At 61.6% G+C, this 18,949-nt stretch overlaps 7 protein-coding genes across 7 annotated transcripts; 4 read left to right on the forward strand and 3 right to left on the reverse strand.

Annotated features, from left to right (window-relative positions):
• Positions 1-323: 323 nt before the first annotated feature.
• PAN0_002c1278 (NAD-P-binding protein) lies at positions 324-1,607 on the forward strand (the record flags this gene model as incomplete). Its single annotated transcript, XM_014803445.1, has 1 exon — positions 324-1,607. One exon carries the CDS (start codon positions 324-326, stop codon positions 1,605-1,607), a length of 1,284 nt encoding a protein of 427 aa, XP_014658931.1.
• A 115-nt stretch (positions 1,608-1,722) lies between these two features.
• Positions 1,723-2,523, reverse strand: PAN0_002d1279 (uncharacterized protein; the record flags this gene model as incomplete). The annotated part of the gene is made up of 1 exon (XM_014803446.1): positions 1,723-2,523. One exon carries the CDS (start codon positions 2,521-2,523, stop codon positions 1,723-1,725), a length of 801 nt encoding a protein of 266 aa, XP_014658932.1.
• Positions 2,524-2,599: 76 nt separating this feature from the next.
• PAN0_002c1280 (uncharacterized protein) lies at positions 2,600-4,279 on the forward strand (the record flags this gene model as incomplete). Its single annotated transcript, XM_014803447.1, has 1 exon — positions 2,600-4,279. The coding sequence occupies one exon, from the start codon at positions 2,600-2,602 to the stop codon at positions 4,277-4,279; it is 1,680 nt and encodes a 559-aa protein (XP_014658933.1).
• A 399-nt stretch (positions 4,280-4,678) lies between these two features.
• Positions 4,679-10,114, forward strand: PAN0_002c1281 (sec7-domain-containing protein; the record flags this gene model as incomplete). The annotated part of the gene is made up of 1 exon (XM_014803448.1): positions 4,679-10,114. The coding sequence occupies one exon, from the start codon at positions 4,679-4,681 to the stop codon at positions 10,112-10,114; it is 5,436 nt and encodes a 1,811-aa protein (XP_014658934.1).
• Positions 10,115-11,169: 1,055 nt separating this feature from the next.
• Positions 11,170-13,131, reverse strand: PAN0_002d1282 (succinate dehydrogenase; the record flags this gene model as incomplete). Its single annotated transcript, XM_014803449.1, has 1 exon — positions 11,170-13,131. One exon carries the CDS (start codon positions 13,129-13,131, stop codon positions 11,170-11,172), a length of 1,962 nt encoding a protein of 653 aa, XP_014658935.1.
• An 812-nt stretch (positions 13,132-13,943) lies between these two features.
• On the forward strand, positions 13,944-14,999 carry PAN0_002c1283 (chromatin associated protein KTI12; the record flags this gene model as incomplete). Its single annotated transcript, XM_014803450.1, has 1 exon — positions 13,944-14,999. The coding sequence occupies one exon, from the start codon at positions 13,944-13,946 to the stop codon at positions 14,997-14,999; it is 1,056 nt and encodes a 351-aa protein (XP_014658936.1).
• Positions 15,000-15,114: 115 nt separating this feature from the next.
• On the reverse strand, positions 15,115-18,570 carry PAN0_002d1284 (p-loop containing nucleoside triphosphate hydrolase protein; the record flags this gene model as incomplete). Its single annotated transcript, XM_014803451.1, has 1 exon — positions 15,115-18,570. One exon carries the CDS (start codon positions 18,568-18,570, stop codon positions 15,115-15,117), a length of 3,456 nt encoding a protein of 1,151 aa, XP_014658937.1.
• Positions 18,571-18,949: the final 379 nt, after the last annotated feature.

Here is an 18,949-nt window from a genome sequence, read left to right on the forward strand (position 1 = left end):
TGCCCGAAATCACCGGTCGGCTCTCCCACCGCCTTTCGTTCGGCACACTTCTTTCCGCCTCGTTAGCGCTTGGGCCTGCGATGAGTCGCGAGACAGCTCAGGACCTTCTCCACACGGCTCACTCGAGCGAGGCGGCCAGGGCGCTATCGGACCCTGAATCATCATGCGGATGAAAAGGGCCCTCCGTTTCGGCTTAGCTTGCAGACCTCCACGCTAGCACGTATCTTGCTCTTACACCTTGAACGTCCGTCGTCGTCGCTCGGAAGCCTTCCGATCGATCCCTTCTCTGGTCTCACAGAGACCGTCAACTCTGTCATTCCAGCATGGCTTCCGCGCTCTCCGGAGCCATCTCTGTGCTCATCCTCGGCGGTACCACACACTTGTCGCGGCCGCTACTCAAGTGGCTCCTTGACCCAGCTCAGGACGCTGCTAGGTCCAGTGTCGAGATCAAGCATATCCGGCTCGCCGACAAGTTCCTGATCTCCAACGGCACCAGCACTACCTACATCGAGCCAGACACATGGGAGGCACTCAAGGACCCGCGCGTCGAGTATCGCCAAGTCAACCTCAACCTCGCTCCCAGCCTTTCCAAGGTGTATGACCATCCCGATGGCGACTCGTACGATGTCGTCTTTGATTTTACCGGCGAGGGCGTTGGGCAGGCCGACGTGCCCGAGGAGCTGCTGATCGAGCGCACCGCCAAGCTCGCCCACTCGATCGCAGCCGAGTCGCTGCGCAGGAATGTCAAGGCGCACATCCGCGACACGGTCGCCTTTCTCACCATTGACCCGAGCTCGCCGCCCGCTACCGAGGCCGACGTTGTCAAGCCGAAGACGCCACGCGCCTACTGGTGGTACGAAGCCGAACGCGCCGCCGCCAGCGTGCCTGGCCTGCCACTCGCCATCACGCGCTCCGCCGAAGTGGTGGGTCCGTACGTCTTTCACGCTTCGATACCGTCTCGCTACGCACTGGGCAGGGTGTACGCGCATCTCAACGAGACGTACAAGCTGCTCTGGGGACCGGATCTGCGTGTGCACACGATCCACGTCGACGACTGGTGTCCGGCCGCGTGGAAGCTGGTCGAGTTCATTTCGTCGCGTTCGCGCGCCGAGGCAGATGAACAGGCGGGCGAGGCGCTTCCGCCCGTGCGGATGAAGGACAAGCTGCAGGACTCGTTGCGCGAAAACGTCGGCGAAGAGTGCTGTCCGCGCACACTCACTCCGCGCGCCCCCGTGTTCAACCTGGTCGACGATACCGATCTGACGCAGGGAAAGCTGCTGCGCATGATTGGCGAAGCGTTTGGCATCCAGACGGGCTTCACCAACGCCGTGATCAATGCGTGGGCGCGCGTGGACCTGGCCAGCATCGTGGACGACATCAACGAAAAGCACGCCAACGCAGTTGCCGAGATCGTGCAGCAGACGGGCATCGAAGATGTGGCGCTCAAGGGGTGGATCGACACCGAGATGCTGGCGAATCGATCGCTCGCACTGAGCAACGCAAAGGCAAAGCGCGTGCTCCAATGGCAGCCGAAAGTGCAAGTCAACCGACAGAGGCTCGACGAGATCTTGGATAGGATCCGAGAGCTGAATCAGTTCCCCAAGTGATCCCGTCCGCATATTGTCATTCGCATGTCGTTGTGTCGCAAAGAAAAGCATTGCATTCGTGTTCGTATCGGCGTGTGTGCCGGTTTAAGGGTATAGTTGTGTGGATCAAGTGGCGTTACTTGCCAAGATCCCATTCGCGCACTTTGGGCGGTGACGGTGCTGGTGGTGGGGAGGCAGACCACTTGCGTGAGCGCGACTTGTGTTCCGACTTGCGGTCGCTCGAGCGCCGGCTGGTGTGGCTGCGTCTGTGGTGGCGGTGGTCGTCGTCGGATGCGCCGTCGTCTGGATGCGAGCGGCCGCCCCTGGATTGCTCCGATCGCTCCGATCGTTCGGATCGGCTGGACCGAAGGGAGCGGTGAGAGCTGTGGCCGTGTCCATCTCGCGCTGAAGCGCGTTCTTTGTCGTGTCGTCGCTTGTTGCTACTCGACTGCCTGTCTTCTTTCCGTTCCGACCGTCGCTGCCTCTGCCTTGACTCCAAATCCGGATCGGGCTCTTCAAAGTACTTGTCCATCTTGCTCGACATTTCTTCCCCGAACCTCTCCAGCTGTACATCCGATCTACCAGAGCGGGCTTTCTCTTCAGGATCGCGTTCGTCATCTGACCAGCCTCGCATCTTTGACGATCCGGATCTTTCCGCACGGCTGGACGGAGCAGACCGTTGCTCGGATCGCTGCTGCTGGCGCCTAAGCGCACTGTTGTGGCCCTCGACATTGCGGATGATGCTGGCAAGGAAGCGTTTGTTCGTGTTCGGCACGCGTGCTGCCGCTGCATCGTCCGGCTCGAGGTACGAGGCGATGCCGCGCTGGTCGGCGCTTGCTTGCTTGGTGCGCGACTTTTGCACGATGAGCTCGGCGATGTAGGTGTCCAGGTCCTCGGACGACACCGATGCGAGCTCGGACCCAGCCTTCGATCCCATTGGCTAAAGCACGAGTGTCGTGTGCCTCGGGATCATCGTCGTCCGCACGAAAGCGTTGTACCAGAAGGAGCTGAGGATGAAGGTGCTGATTTTTCGGGACCCGGAGGCCGGAGCGGATGTGGAGGACTCGACGGATTTTCGTGGACCCTTGCCGTATGGTCCTTCTTCTCATGCACCTTTCCGCAACTCACTCGCAACGATGACAAGCAGGCAAGGCAAGGATGGCGCCGTACTGATCCTCAACGGCCTACCAGCGCGGACTCAGCTCGTTCTGGATGCGCACCCGCAGGCGTACGTGATCAACGACCAGTTCGCGGGGATCAAATCGCTCGCCCCGGGCTGGCACTGCATATCTTGGACGCTCGCCTCCGAACCGAGCAACGAAGCGGATGCCGGAGGTCCATCTGTGGAAGGATCGATCCGCAACGTAACACTGCGCTATTTCGAGTCGGCGGAGATCGCGGTCCGCGACCTCGACCGTATCCACCAGCGTCTGGTGGTTCCGAATTCTGATGCGGCTAGCAGCACAGCAAGATACAGGGCCATGGGGGTTAGCAGATCGTACAACGCAGGGACTAGCCAGCAGCTTCAAACGGTGGTTTCGCAGGAAGTGCTCGAAAGCGTCCAGTCGCGGCTACTCCCGGCGCCGGAAGAGGCGCAGCAGCGATGGCGTAAAGCAACGCGACACCTTGGGTGTGCCGGCGGCGCAATCGGTTGCAAAGTCGTGGCGCGGGTCGTTGGCGTCGATCTGGAAAGCGGAGATGCCAGTACGGATAGCCTGGCGTCTGGGCTAAGCGGATCCGAGGATCCAGGAGAAAAAGTGGCCTTCGAACGGACGGGCAATGTCGGCCGGAACGAGAACGGCATGATGGTTTGGGGCAAGTCGCAGCCAGCTCCAAGCCATGTCGAAGTGGAGAGCGACGGCGAAGGGTCGGAGGACGAAACGGCCGAATCAACATCAGGGGTAGTGGATCGAAAGAGAAAGCGCGTCGAGAATCATGCCGCGGAAGGAGCGGAAGAGTCCGACGACGGAGTGCTGCTGTTCACCGCGTTTGATCTGCGGCGAAGCTGGCCACCAAACGCGGTTGGCGCAGAACTAACACGGTGGAGCCAGGACAAGAGCTGGCTGCTGCGCGACGTAGCCGCGCGGGCTCATCAAGGCTTGGTATCGGAGGGAGACACGAAGTCAGAATGGTACCTGCCGCTCCTATGCGAGTTGGAGCTGGCATTCGTGCTGTTCGTCATGGCGAGCAACGTGCATGCGTGGGACGAGTGGAAAGACCTGCTCTCACTCTTCTGCCGCGCAGCATCGATCATTGGCTCTCAGTCTGCGTTTCACCTCCATCCTGCTTCCATCGATGCCTCTTCAACTCAGCCCATGGATGTCGACGTGGAGCAGGTCAAGGTTGACGCGCACGTGGCGTTTCTCGACACACTCGCTGCCCAGCTAGACCTGCTCGACGGGGACTTCTGGTCGAATCAGTCCACGGCAAAGGAAGAACAAGCGGTGCTAAAGGAGCTGGATGTGCTACGAGCGAATATCGCAAGGTCTCTTGCGCTGGCTGGCACGTTCGAGGCTGGAGGAGGGGATGAAGAGGGGAGGGCGAGGTTGGTCGCAGCCTGGAGGAAGGTGTCTCATTTGGCGGTGAGCAAGTTCGGATGGCAGCTCGACCGCAGGCTGGACGAAGAGGCCGAGATCGAGGACGATATCGAGGCGGAAGAAGGCGAAGATGCGCCAGTGATCGTAGACATATAGCCTCTATACAATCACGAAGCTTCATCACGGATGCTCGAGGGTGCGAATGGGAGTCGGGCGCCCGAGCCAAAATGTTTGAACGGCGATGTAACAAATCCTTGAAATCGAGCCGCTTCGCTGGAAGAAGGAAGAGAGGAACTGCGCAATTTTACCGCTGCAGCGGGAGAGCGGAGGGTTGGCGTGTGCGCATCGCCGCGAAGGCGCGGGGCGGCAGGGAGGAGCGCAGAGGGCAGCGCAGGATGAGGATGAGCTGGCGAAGCCGCGCTCTGACGTGTTGGTCTCGACTCGCCTGACCGTGCACCATCATCGCAAGGATTCGTGCGTCGTCCCACCCTTCCGACCACAGCAACAGCGTCAGCATACCATAGACGTGCTCTACATTTCCACCTGCCATCCAGTATGGCACTCCCACCGTCGTCGGCCAGCAGCGCCGCGGCATCGCGTGCGCACACCCCCGCCGGCCATCGTCGCTCCACGCACCTCGCCGTCGGTCTACCTGCGCAGAACAACGACGCACAAGCTGGAGCACGGACGCCTGATCGCCATGATGGCGCAGGTCTCCAGGCTCACAAGCTGCACCTGGTGCTCTCCGAAATCACGTCCGTCACCTCGACCGTGCGCAAGGCCACGAGGTGGAACGCAACCACCTCAGCCGCGCTCACTCGCATCACCTCGTACAGCTACTCGGCCGCACAGACCCCACAAGCACCCTCTCAGCCGCGACCGCAGCAGAGTTCGGTCGGCGATGTACAACAAGCACCGGGTGCCGATGCTGCGTCCGCTGGAACGAGCTCAAGCGCACGAATTGCGCTGCGCGGAATGCAGCGCGGCGCCACCATCGACGCTGCCTCGTCCTCATCTGCAGCAGCTCGGAGGCTAGGTCTGGCGCTCGGCGTCGATGGCAAGGCTGATGATCCCGTCAGCCTCCTTACCGCCTTTGCCACGCTCAAGGCTCAGCTGCGAGCCTGCCACGACTTTGCCGCTTTCCCCCTTCCCACGCTGCTCGCGCCCTTCCTGCGCCTCATCCTCAGCCCGCGCACCTCGGCCCACGTCACATCGGCTGCGCTCCAGGCCGTGCACAAGTTCCTCGTCTATGGCGTCGTCTCCCTCGACGCGCCCGATGCACAGATCGCCGTCGCCGAGATCGCGCACGCCACCAGCCACTGCCGCTTCGAAGCCTCGGAAGCCACGACGGATGAACTCGTGCTTGTACGCATCTTGTCGGTCATGCGCGAGCTGATCTGCGAGCCAACCCAGGCCCCCGCTGCAACAACTCCCGCAGAAGCGCAGCGCAGGCATCCCACAACGCTCGCCGACTGCCTCGGTGACGACAGCATCTGCGAGATGATGGAGACGGGCCTCTCCATGTGCTGCCAGACCAGACTGTCCGAAGTGCTGCGCAGGACCGCCGAGCTCTCCATGACCGCCATGGTGCGCACGCTCTTCAGCCGTCTGCCCGTCTTGCCGCACTCGGCAGACGAGTTCTTCGTCTCGCGATCCGATGGAAAAGAGCCCGAACCCGAACATGCTACCCTGGCTGCCGAGCCGGTAGGCGAGGATGCCGAGCAAGACGAAAAGAAACGCCGCCGCATGACCATGCCAGACCCCACTAGCAACGCCTTCCCTGCTGCTGCCAAGCAGGTGCTCGACCATCTCCGCGAGATGGGCGAGGAAGAAGATGCGGAGCAGACACAAGATCAGCCGCAGGAACAGGCACAGGAGCCAACACCAGACGCAGACTCGACTGCTCCCGCGGATCCGCAAGTTGCGGACGAGACGGAATCGCAGCCCGCTCAGGATGCTCCTGCCGTGTCAGCTCAAGCCGAAGACAACGCCGAAATCGAGCCGACACCCGCAGAGGCAGCGCCAGCCGAGCCCATCCACATTGAGCCGTTCGGACTTCCGGCTATCCTCGAGGTGTGCCGTGTCATTGTCTCGCTGCTCGATCCGAACAACCTGCAGCACACAAACACCATGCGTCGACTCGGCATGTCGATGCTCATCTCGGTGCTGGAGACTGCCGGTCGCTCGATCGGCGAGTTCCCCTCGCTGCGCGCGCTCATGCAAGACACTGCATGCAAGTACCTCTTCACGCTTGCACGCAGCGAGGACACCATCCCGCTCTCGCTCAGCCTGCGCGCGCTCTCGACCATGTTCGAGACCATGCGCGAGCATCTCAAGCTGCAGCACGAGTACTTCCTCAACTACCTCATGGACAGGCTCGCGCCCACCTTCCCGCTCGCGCTCGAGCCGTGGAACGAGCGCTCCTTTGACAGTGTCGCCCGCCGTGCGCTTGCGGCCGAGTCGATCAGCCGCACCGGTACTCCCGATCCCAACGCAGCCGCCGCGCTGCAGCAACAGCCCACACCCCCGCCTGCGCCGCCTGCACCTCCCATTCCAAAGGGCTCTGACAGGGCGCCGGCCACCGGAGAAGCGAGGGAGCTGTACTTGGAGACGCTCGCGCTGCTCTTCCGCAACTTTGACTCGGACAGGGCCGCCGAGTATCTCGTCGACCTCTACCTCAACTACGACTGCGACACGGACTGTGACAACATGTACGAGCGCATGCTCCACTTTTTATGCCGCTGTATTCACGCCGCCAACCCGCAGATTGCGGGCCAGCAGGACCCCGTGCAGCTCTTTGCACTCGATGCTCTGCTGTCTTTCGTCGCGGCCACAGCGGACCGCCACGAGGCGGGACGTACAGGCTCGGACGAGAGCGGCACTATTCTGCCTGGCGGGGTCTCGGTAGAGGCACTTGCGCAGCAGAAAGCCAAAAAGGCGACCATTCTCGATGGCGCAAGCCGCTTCAACGCCAAGCCCAAGGATGGCCTTGCATTCCTCGAACGGGAGGGCCTGCTCGACTATGGTGACGCCAGCCTCTCGCGCGAAGAGCGCGTCGCTCGCTTCCTCAAGGAATGCCCGCGACTGGACAAGAAGCTTGTCGGCGACTACATCGGCCGACCGGACAACGTCAAGGTGCTCGAGGCTTTCGTGCGCCTCTTCGACTTCAAAGACAAGCCGATTGCCGAGGCGCTGCGCGAGATGCTCGAGAGCTTCCGCCTGCCCGGCGAGTCGCAGCAGATCGAACGCATCACCCAGACCTTCGCCGCCACCTACTTTGGCGCCAAGCCCGACGGCATCGCCACCGAGGACGCAGTGTTCATCCTCGCCTACTCGGTCATCATGCTCAACACGGATCTGCACAACCCGCAGAACAAGCGCCGCATGACCGTCGACGACTACCGCAAGAACCTGCGCGGCGTCAACGGCGGCGACAACTTTGAGCTCGAGCTTACCGGTGCCATCTACGAGAGCATCCGCAAGCGCGAGATCGTCATGCCCGAGGAGCACGCAGGCTCGCTCGGATTCGAGTATACCTGGAAGGAACTGCTCAGGCGCTCGCGCACTGCTGGCACGCTCGTCGCCTGCAACACCACTGCATTCGATCGCAGCATGTTTGAGGCCAGCTGGAAGCCGGTGCTCTCCAGCATTGCGTTTGCCTTTTCGACATTTGCGGACGATTACATGGTCGAGCGCGCGATCTCGGGCATCCGACAGTGCGGCATCCTCGCCTCCGAGTTCGACCTGGTCGAGGTCTTCGACTTCATGGTCCACACATTGGCGAGCGCGACGGGCCTGCTCGACAGTTCGGTGCCGCAGACGCTCACGATCAACCCGACCGTCGAGGTGGAAAACCAGAAGGTCACCGTCAGCCCGCTCTCGACGCGCTTCGGCGTCAACTTCAAGGGTCAGCTTGCCGCCGTGGTGCTTTTCACCATCGCCAACGGCAATGTCGACGCCATCCGCACTGGCTGGTCGGACGTGTTTGAGATTTTCAAGAATCTCTTCGCGCACGGCATGCTACCAGCGTCCATGGTGATGATGGAGGATCTTGCAGACGGCCAGGTGGCCATCCCGCTCAAGCCAAAGAAGATTCCAGGGCCCTCGCCGCAAGACCCGCGTGTGCAGGGCGGCGGTCTGTTCAGCACGCTCTCGTCGTACCTGCTATCGCCATACTCGAACACCAACGAGCCAGCGCCGTACGAGGCGACGCCCGAGGACATTGAGGCGACACTGAGCTCGGTTGACTGCATCGCAAGCTGCCGTCTCGAGGACCTGTGGCACCAGGTGCTCCAGCTAGGCACCGAGTCGCACCTCTGCGCCGTGCACTACCTGCGCTTCCTCATCGAGGCGCTCACCGTCGAGAAGGTGCTCTTCCGCGAGTCGGCCGGATGGAACACGGACGGCACCTCCACGCCCAACAGCATCCACGGCGCCGGCAATGGCAAACCCAACGCTAAAGACGGCAGGCTCCAGCCCATGGCTGCTTCGTCATCAAGCAGCCTCGCGGCCGGTGGCGCAGCATCGCACGGAGCGGCTGGCGGTCTGCCGCTGACGTACGACCCGCGCGTTCCGTTCTTGCTCGAGCTGCTGGCGCAGATCGTGGTGAGCTCGCCGAGTCAACTCGTGGCCGAGACGTGGCCGTGGGTGGCTGAGCACATTTCGGCCGTGCTGCGCAACGCCAAGGCGTATCATCCTATGGTGGTCGAGCGCGAGGTGGCGGCGCTGTTGCGCATAATCGCCGCGGCTGCGGGCGAGGAGAGTCTGCGCGACCAGATCTTCCTGGCGCTCGACTTGCTGCGCGAGCTGCCGGTCGAAATTCGCATCTCGGGATCCAAGCAGCTGCTCGCCGGTCTCACACAGGTGCTGTCGCGCCACCCGGGCTTCGTCCGCTCGCATACCGAGTGGAGCCTCGTGTTTGCGCTCATTGCGGACAACTCCAACATGCGCAATGCCGACTCGGCGCGGCTCGCGTTCGAAGCGACCAAGGCCGCCGTCGCCGCCCCTGCGGAGAAAGGAAGCAGCGGCGTGACGGCGGACAACTTTGTTCCGGCCGTGACGCAGCTGGTGGAGTTTGCGAACGGCGCAGACACGGCCGCCTGGCGCAACATGATGCTGCGCGAGTCGCCGCAGCGCCGCACGACGCTGACCGAGAAGAAGGAGATGGCCGATGCGGAGAAGGTGCAGCAGGAGCGCGGCGTCGAGGCAGCGGGCGCGCTCGAGGCGCTCAAGTCCGAGATCCCGCGTCTGGTAGCTGCTGAAGCGGAGGGTGCGGATATCGATGCGGCGTGGAGCAAGTACTGGCATGCGCTGCTGAGCGGACTGGCTCGACAGTGGACGAATGCCTACGCGCCCGTCCGCTCGACCGCGGTGACCCTGCTGCAGCGCGCGCTTTTCTCGGCTGAGCTTGTTTCCGATGCACATGCCGCGCCTTCGCGCACGGCATTGATTGGCGTCGTGTTCACGCAGACGCTATTCCCGCTCATCGAGGAGCTGCTCAAGCCGCAAGTGTACCAGATCGACCCGCCGTCGGCGGCGAACAAGAACGGCGGCATGCTCGAGATCCGCATCCGCGCATCAGCGCTCATCTGCAAGAGCTTCCTACACCTCATTCCGCACCTCGCTCCGCACGAGGGCGGCTCGAGCGACGAGTTTGAAAAGCTCTGGCTCGACCTGCTCGACCTCATGGACCGCATGATCAACTCCACGGGCGGCAACGCGGGCAGGAGGAATCCGCTCACCGAAGCCATTCCGGAGAACCTCAAGAACGTGATCCTCGTCATGGAGACGTCTCGCCTGTTTGAAGGTGCGGAAGAGGAGGGAGGCAGAAGGCTGTTCAGGCTGACGCACGATCGACTGCAGCGATTCCTGCCCGGGCTCGTTGACGAGGTCTTTGCAGCCCAGGATGCAGGTGCGGCTGCAGCGCCACAACCTCAGCCAGAAGTTCAGGCTGACGTAGAGACAGCCGCGCAGCCGCAGGACCAAGAGTGATTGCGCTTCACCTTAACTTTAATGCAATCTTTCGCAAGTTAGCCGTCACGCGTATCACATCGAGTGAAAAGAGCGAAGTACTGAAGCGTGAGGGGACCAATTCGATTCGGATGAGAGCGTCGCAGCTGCGAACCCGAAATTGGCTTGGTACGGAAGGAACTAGGCTTTCTTCGCAAACTTTCCGTTGACCCTCGGCATAGCCCTGGCGAGGAGCTTTTGGCGGTACCGGTTGTTGCTCTTGCCAGAGCGCTTCTTCGGTTTGCGCTTTTCGGCGCGGACACTCGAGCTAACGATCGGCGGATTCGAGCACTCCTCGACTTCGCGCTTCACCGAGGGGGAGCGGCTTATCGTCAAGCAGTCGGTCTGCGGTTCACGTCGTCCTTGACTTTGCGCTTCGCAGCGGCGGTGCGGGCCATCGTTGAGAACGAAAAGACGGTATCGAAATGAAATAACGAGATTATGTTCGGACGTCGATGAAGGGTCGGCGAGGATATGAGGGTGCGGAACGAGGAGGAGGGCAGGTCACGGCAAGTGGCCGGTTAAAGTACGTGCGCCACCCTCTCCTTCCCCTCCTCCCCTTTCGGCGTGTCCTCTGTACCGTAGGCTCCGGCTCAGTTCGACGGGGCCGGAGGCGAGTCTCTGACACTGGCGGGCCGCCGTGACGAAAGTGCGGAGGGCGGAGTCGTTCTCTTGCCCTGCGCAGCGGGTCGGGCGTAGCCAGCGCCACAGTCAGAGTCGGCTCATCCGAACCCATTCCGATGATGTTCCCACGGCGACGCCTGCCTACGCTGTCACCTGGGCCGTCACGTCAACTGTCACAACGGCAGGCCGACCCTTCAGAAGATTCGCAAAAAGAAAAAAAAAGAAAAAAAAATGTAAATGAAAAAGGGCGTGCCGATCCTCCGGTGCCGATCTGCGTGTCGCCGATCTCCCACGGCGCGTCCCTCCTCCTCCTCCTGCTCACACCATCTCATCGCCGCGGCACCTCAAACGGTTCATAGGAAACGGAACTGCGATTTCGACCGACTAACATGCAAGCGAAGGCTACGCTACGCTCAGTACTGTCGCTTGAAGGGAGGAACGGGCTTGCACTCGGCCTCGTCGAGCGTCGTGTTAATGACACCACGGTAGTCGAGCTTGACCTTGTCGCCGGTGCTCTCGTGCTGCCAGGAAAGCGTGTGCTTCATCCAGTTCTCATCGTCACGATCAGGATGATCCTCACGTGCGTGAGCACCACGAGACTCCTTGCGAGCGGCGGCAGAGTGCATGGTCTGGGTGGCACAGGTGAGGAGGTTCTTGAGCTCGAGGGTCTCGACCAGATCCGAGTTCCAGATCATGGAGCGGTCCTGAACCGAGACGTCGGGGAAGCTGTCGTAGACCTTGTCGATCTTCTGGACACCCTCGTCGAGCGTCTTCTGGGTTCGGAAGACGGCGGCATCGGACTGCATGACACGCTGCATGTCGTTACGGATCTCGGCGGTGGTCTTGGAGCCGTTGGCGTTGCGGGCCCAGTCGAGGTCGTTGATGGACTTGGCGCCTGCGTCACCCTTGAGCTCCTTGTGGGGCTTGCCGGGCGAGAGGTTCTCCTTGATGTGGTTGGCGCACGCACGGCCGAAGACGACAATGTCGAGCAGCGAGTTGGCGCCGAGACGGTTGGCGCCGTGGACGGACACACAGGCGGTCTCACCGGCGGCGTAGAGGCCGGGCACGATCTTGTCCTCGCCGTTGGGGCCCTTGGTGATGACCTCACCGGTGTACTTGGTGGGGATACCGCCCATGTTGTAGTGGACGGTGGGCAGCACGGGGATGGGCTCCTTGGTGACGTCGACGCCGGCAAAGATGGCGGCGGTCTCCGAGATACCGGGGAGACGCTCGTGGAGCACCTCGGGGGGCAGGTGCGAGAGCTGGAGGTAGATGTGGTCCTTCTCGGGACCGACACCGCGACCCTCGCGGATCTCGATGGTCATGGAACGCGAGACGACGTCGCGCGAGGCAAGGTCCTTGGCGGTGGGAGCGTATCGCTCCATGAATCGCTCACCCTCGGAGTTGAGCAGGTATCCACCCTCACCGCGCGAGCCCTCGGTGATGAGGCAGCCGGCACCGTAGATACCGGTGGGGTGGAACTGAACAAACTCGAGATCCTGGAGCGGGAGGCCGGCACGCGAGACCATGGCCATACCGTCACCGGTGCAGGTGTGCGCCGAGGTGGCGGAGAAGTAGGCACGGCCGTAACCACCAGTGGCGAGGACGGTCTTGTGGGCGCGGAAGCGGTGGATGGTGCCATCCTCCATGTTGAGGGCGGTGACGCCGACGCACTCGCCGTCCTCCATGATGAGGTCGAGGGCAAAGTACTCGATGAAGAAGTTGGTGTTGTGGCGGAGCGACTGGCCGTAGAGGGTGTGAAGCATGGCGTGGCCGGTTCGGTCGGCAGCGGCGGCGCAGCGGTAGGCCTGGCCACCCTTGCCGTAGTTGAGCGACTGACCGCCAAAGGCTCGCTGGTAGATCTTGCCGTCCTTGGTGCGGGAGAAGGGAAGACCAAAGTGCTCGAGCTCGATGACGGTGCGGGGAGCCTCGCGGCACATGTAGTGGATGGCGTCCTGGTCACCGAGCCAGTCGGAGCCTTTGACGGTGTCGTACATGTGCCATCGCCAGTCGTCCTCGGTCATGTTGCCGAGCGCGGCGTTGATACCGCCCTGGGCGGCGACGGTGTGCGAGCGGGTGGGGAAGAGCTTGGTGATGCAGGCGGTGTTGAGGCCGGCCTCAGCAAGACCGAACGCGGCACGCAGACCGGAACCACCGGCACCGACGACGATCGCATCGTACTCGTGGTCGATGACGGGGTATCCCTTGGCGGCGTCGAGCGGGCGAGCGGCCTCCTTGGCGCGAAGAGGCTGCGAGGCGATGATGCGCGAAGCCGAGGCAGTGGAGTGGAAGCCGGCGAGGCGCTGCGAAGGTGCGACCAGGCTGGACGAAGGCGCACGCGCGACGGCGCGCGAAAGCGACCTTCCGAAGATCATGGTGAAGCTGGTGTGTGTGGTGACAGTGGCAGGACGATAGTGCGGAATGTCAATGCTAGGTAGCGGAGGGCAGTGACAGAGAGCCGACTCTTTTGATATAGCGGTGGTGGCTATTCAACGAGATGGTGTAGGTCGTACAAGAAGACGGCGCGAAGGAGACGGGCCACGGAGGCAACCGGCGAGAATCTGACGATCAGGCGTGGCGCGCGCGGGTGGCTGCTGGCCAGCCGAGGCGTCGACAGCAGCCAACTACCGCGGGCGATGAGCTAACTTGCCTGCGGGGCAAACACGGCCGGGGGCGCTTTTTCTCTCACCTCACAGCACGCTGCTGTATTCCAGGCTGGCAGGCTGGCAGGCAGGCTGGGGGAGCGACGGATTTCGATAAAGCGGTGTGCTGTTGCCTTTTTTCGGCTTTGAGCTGTGCCAAATGCGCGTGCGCTGATTCGCACGCTTCCTTGAGTAAGCCGCGTGTGGTTTTCAAGTGCTTTGGATTCTCTGCTGCTGATGGCTTTGACAGGCGCGCGCGGAAGAAAGTGACTGCCCAGCCCACTGCCGCTTTGGTAAGCGCGTCGGCCAGCCTCGAATATTGGAATCCCGTTCATTTCCGTAACTCCTCGGCGCACAGTCGCTGCGCTGCAGCGCGTGCCCAATCGAATCGATCCGACCTGAACCGAGCACGCCCTAACATCTTGAAAGCAAAGCTTATGTGATACTGACATCGAGGTATTCAGGGTCCAGCTCGAGAAGAATTCGTTGTGCGTCAAGGGCCTCGGTACATTAGAGGCAAGCCTCTTGTCTTCCCCTCATCAATCATGGCTCTGATCATCGTCTCGGGACTGGCATCGTCGGGGCGCTCTGCGCGCTCTGCGCAGATCAAGGAGGACTTCGAGCGGCGCATCCAGGAAGCTGCTTCGGCCGGCTCGACTTCCTCACAGCCTCTGCCGAACCGCGTCGTGATCGTGTCGGACCACGACATCCACGTCTCGCGCTCCGCCTACTCTTCGCAGCGCACCGAAAAGCCCGCTCGCGCTTCGTACCTCTCTGCAGTCACACGCGCTCTCGGTAGGGATACGATCGTGATTGCCGATGGCGGCGCGGGGCTCAACATCAAAGGATTCCGCTACCAGCTGTGGTGTGCCGCACGCGAGGTAGGCGTTCGCTGCCTCTCGGTGCACGTCCACGCGCCCCCCGCCGTATGCAAGTACTGGAACACAACACGAAGAAGTCAACAAGGAGAAAGCGCCAGCTATGATGACGAGACCCTCGATAGCCTGCTGATGCGTTTCGAGGAACCCAATGCAATGACGCGCTGGGACTCGCCCCTCTTCCTCGTTCCCACTACATATTCCGGCTCAGCAGAGGACGGCGTAGATGCGGACAAGATCGTGGTCGAGGCGGCTCCCTTCGATGACATCTGGAACGCCGCTGTATTGGGCTCGGTCAGCAAAGCGCCCGAAGTGGTCGCACCGACTCGGTCGACCACCGCCAACTATCTCTCCCTCCTTGAATCTTTCACACAAGCCGTCGTATCGTGCATTCTTCAACACCAGTCATCGCTTGGGCTGCAACCCGGAACATCTGTGCCGATCTCACACGAGAGCTTCGGCGGCGCAAAGTTGGACTTCACTCCACCGAGCGACAAGCCCGTGACGCTCGCTTCGCTGCAGCGAATTCGACGCCAGTTCGTCCGCATGCACAGCTCCGGCTCGGCCCAGATCAACCAACTCGGCAATGCGGCCCGCGAAGAAGGCGTCCACTTCAGCCTCACCTCCAAAAAACAAAACGCACAGTCCGCTGTGCAACAGCCGCAGTCGACAGAATACGCCATCGCAAAGCGATTCCTTGCCTTCCTCCAAACCGCCCTCTAGACCTCTATCCAAACTCGGAAATCTTGTACTTGTACCGGCGCAATCACACTTTACACCAAGCCTCGACGTCTTTGTACACCGTGACATGCAAGTTTGGTTCGTTGATGTGAGCAGGTTAGACAACAGTGTATCGGCCCGTGGTGCCTGGATTGCGCGCTTCGGCCTCCAACGCAGCCTGGGTGGCCTCGACGAGCAGCCTCTGGATCTCGCGCACCGCATCTTCGACCATCGACTTTGTGTTGGACTCGATCAGCAGCTGCAGCTTCGGCGGCTCGCCCGGCTGCGGCTCGGTGCCTTCCTTGTAGAAGACGCCCTTGTTGGTGATCGATGCGCCCGTCGACTCGATCAGATGGCTCATGGTCTCCTTGTTCGTCACGCGCCAGCGCGCGCGTTGCGGGAAGTCGTTGATCGGCACAATCGCATGGTAGTCCGTCGCATCCGGATCGCGCGCTTTTCGTTCCTTGGCCCGATCCGTCTCCGACGTCTTGGCCGACTCGCGCCGAGCATTGGCCTGCTTCCGGATGTTCTCCAGCACCGCAGCCAGCTTGGTCGTGTCGGCTCCGTGCGCCTTGGCCGCTTCCAATGCCGCCTCTTGCGCTTTGAGCTGGGCGGCCTCTTTGGCCTCCTGCTCCTGCTCCTTGCCCTTTCCAGCTCCACCAGACGCATCGTCGTTCGAGGATACGGTGCGGTTGTCACGCACCGATTCAGGCGCTGCACCGTGCATGATTTCGATCTTCATACCTTGGATCTTGTTCAGCTGCTCCTCTGAGCTGGACGCGCCCGGCTGCGTGCCTCCCTTGCCTGCGCCATCGCCAGCATCACCAGCAGCGGCTGCTTTGCCATCCTCGTCCACTTCACCGTACGCCGACTTCTGCGCCTTGAGCGCCTTCTCTCGATCCGTCTCAAGCCTGTCCAGACCCTTGCCGCCGAAGCCGGATCCAGCCGCCTTGGCCTTGCCTGCAGCGAGCTTCTCCTTGAACGACTCGGCCATCTTTTCGAGCTCGACCGGCACATGTGCGCCACTAGCCTTGAGAGCAGCAATGATGTCGCGCGCATAGCGGTCTTGCTCAGGCGTGACGAAGGTGATGCAGGTGCCCTTCTGACCCGCGCGGCCCGTACGCCCTGCACGATGCACATAGTCCTCCATGTGGTTCGGCACGTCGTAGTTGATCACGAGCTTGAGCTGCTTGACGTCGAGACCTCGCGCTGCCACCGAGGTTGCAGTCACGATCGGCACGTTGCCGGCCTTGAAGTCCGAAATCGTCTCGTCTCGGTCGACCTGGTCCTTGCCGCCGTGTAGCGACATGGTCACGTAACCCTTGCGGATGAGATCTTTGAGGAGCTCGTCGGCAGCCTCCTGTCGGTCGACAAAGATGAGCGTACGTGCATCCTTCTCGCGATTGTACATCTCGCCAAGGATCTCGAGGAGGCGGTGGAACTTGCTCGCCTCGGGGCGCACTTCGACGATCTGCTCGATCTCGGCTGCGACCACGCTGCGACCGCCGACGGTAATCTCCAGCGGCTTATTCTTGAGCACCTTGCGCGCCAGCGACTCCATCTGCTTCGGGAAGGTGGCTGAGAATAGCACTGTCTGACGATCGGGTCGAATGTTGTTGACGATTCGCATCACCTGCGGCTCGAAGCCCATGTCGAACATTCGGTCGGCCTCGTCCAACACCAGGTAGGTGACGCGGCGCAGATTTGTCACTCGGCCCGAGTTGGCTGTCAAAAGATCGATCATGCGGCCGGGCGTTGCGACTACGATGTCGGCCGTCTTCTTCATCTCTGCAATCTGCTCCGAGATCGGCGCGCCTCCGTACACACAGGCTGCACGCAGACCCAGCGCACGAATGAAAGGTCGCATCTCTCGGTAGATCTGCACGGCGAGCTCTCGCGTTGGAGTCATGATGATGCCCACGGGGCCCTCGGATGTCTCGACGGGACGCTGATCCTTGATGTGGCGGAACATGGGCAGCAGAAACGCCATGGTCTTTCCTGAGCCTGTCTTGGCGACACCGATGATGTCTCTGCCAGACATGATGGCAGGGATGGCCTGGCTTTGGATAGGGGTGGGGGTTTCGTACCCAAGCCGTTTGATGACGTCGAGACAGCTTGCGGGAAGGCCGCAGTGCGACCATTTTGTGAGCGGTTTGGGACAGTCCTTGCCACGCACCGTGATGGCGTCCATCTCCAAGCGAATCTGGTCGGCGAGCTCTTCGGACATGTCGTCGATTTCTGCCGGCGGATGGTAGAAGACCTTTCGGAAGGGTTCATAGTCGACGGCCGAGTGATCGACGGTGGCCAACTCCTTCTTCTTGACTTTCTTGGCGGCGATGGCCAAGAGGTCTTCTGTAGCAACGCCGACTCGATCAAGTTCGTCGACTTCCTTGTCGGAAGCGTCGGCCTCTGCATCGCTCTCCTCCTGTCCCAGCACAACAGCTTTCGTCTTGTCCCTGGATGCAGCAGCATTACCGTTGCTCGCGGCTTTGCGGCGATCGTTCTCGTTGACGCGCGCCACCTGAGACTTGACGGTGGACATGAAGGCGTCCAGCGGATCTTCTTCCTCTTCGTCGTCCACGTCCATGTCGTCGGCCGCTTTGGCGCCGGGCTCTCCAGGCGCGGTGTCTGCTTCGTCGTCGTCGGCGAGATTCTGCCCGACGGCGTGGTTGCCGACGTTAGGGTCCAGAGGAGGCAGATCGTCGAAGCGTGTCATGCGCTTTTGGCTGGATGGTTCGGCAGCGTCGTCCATCATGGATTGCGAACGATTCTGGGCATTGACCTTGGAAGGATCTGCACGCAGTGAGAGAGTGCGGAGACCGGAAGCATTGATGGAGGTGGGAGCACCTGGTCCACTCGAGGTGGCTGTAGCAGCTTCTGGCTTCTTTGTCCCAGGTGCGACACTGTCTGTGATGTTCTGGGCACGCACTCTCGCCTCCTCGAGCGCCTTTTTAGCGGCTTGCTCCTTGCGCCATGCTTCGAGGCGTGCCTTCTTTGCGAGCTTTGCCTGTTCTTCCGCCGACACCGGAGTTGCAGCAGATGAGGTCGATATGGATGCGAAGGAAGGGGGTGCGCTCGGCGGTGGTCCAGGAGCTGCGCCTGGTGGCGCTGCTGGTCTCTGTGGAAGCGAATCGGCAATGGGCGTTCTGGCACCCTGCATTGCAGTCTGGTTCAATTGGGTATCCGACGGATACGGTGCACCTTGATCCCAGCGCCTGCGACCGCTGGATCTCGCAGCTGCGTCCTCGGCATTGCTGTAGGAGGACGTAGCAGAGTAGCGATGATCTGGCCTGTCTCTGGCCCAGTCTCGCTGACGATGATGGTCATGGTCGCGGCTGTATTCGCGCTCGCGCCGCCTAGATGAATCGGTGCCACTCACGTATGGATCATCAGCACGGCCGTGATGACTGTGCGAGGATGGATAGCGATGAGAGGGGGGAGAACGAGAGCGTCGTCTGGTCGGCTCGTGTGCTTGGGATCTATGCGGAGACGAGGCATGATGCTTACTGGTGCGCGAGCGATGCTGGGATGAACCCGAGCGACGGTAGTCGTCGCGGTCGTCATAGCCAACCATGGTGCCGTGCAAGCGAAAGGGTTCAGGAGTGCTTGCTGTGTCGCAATGACGGAAGGAAAGTAAGTCGTCCAGATGTCGCACCGCCATTTCCACCTGTGCCGAGCTCGGGCATCTGAGCGACCCTGCTCTGCCCTCTGCAACGCCGAGTTCCGAGCGCCGAGATCGAGAAAGCCGTCTGAGTGAGACTCAGTCGCGAGAGCTCCGAGCAAAGTCGCGTGGAGCTTGCATCCGCTGATCCGCTCCACTTTTTTTGACTTTTTTTTTTTTTCCTCAGCGGAAGCAAGGTTTGGGTGACGCTTGGCCTAAAAGATCCTGGCCTTTGGGTGGCAGAGACAGAAAGAGGCTGCTGAGACCCTTTCGAAAAATTCTTGGTCCGGTG

The sequence above is a fragment of the Moesziomyces antarcticus genome (assembly GCF_000747765.1).
Source record: "Moesziomyces antarcticus DNA, scaffold: scaffold_v10002, strain JCM 10317, whole genome shotgun sequence".
Taxonomy (NCBI): domain Eukaryota; kingdom Fungi; phylum Basidiomycota; class Ustilaginomycetes; order Ustilaginales; family Ustilaginaceae; genus Moesziomyces; species Moesziomyces antarcticus.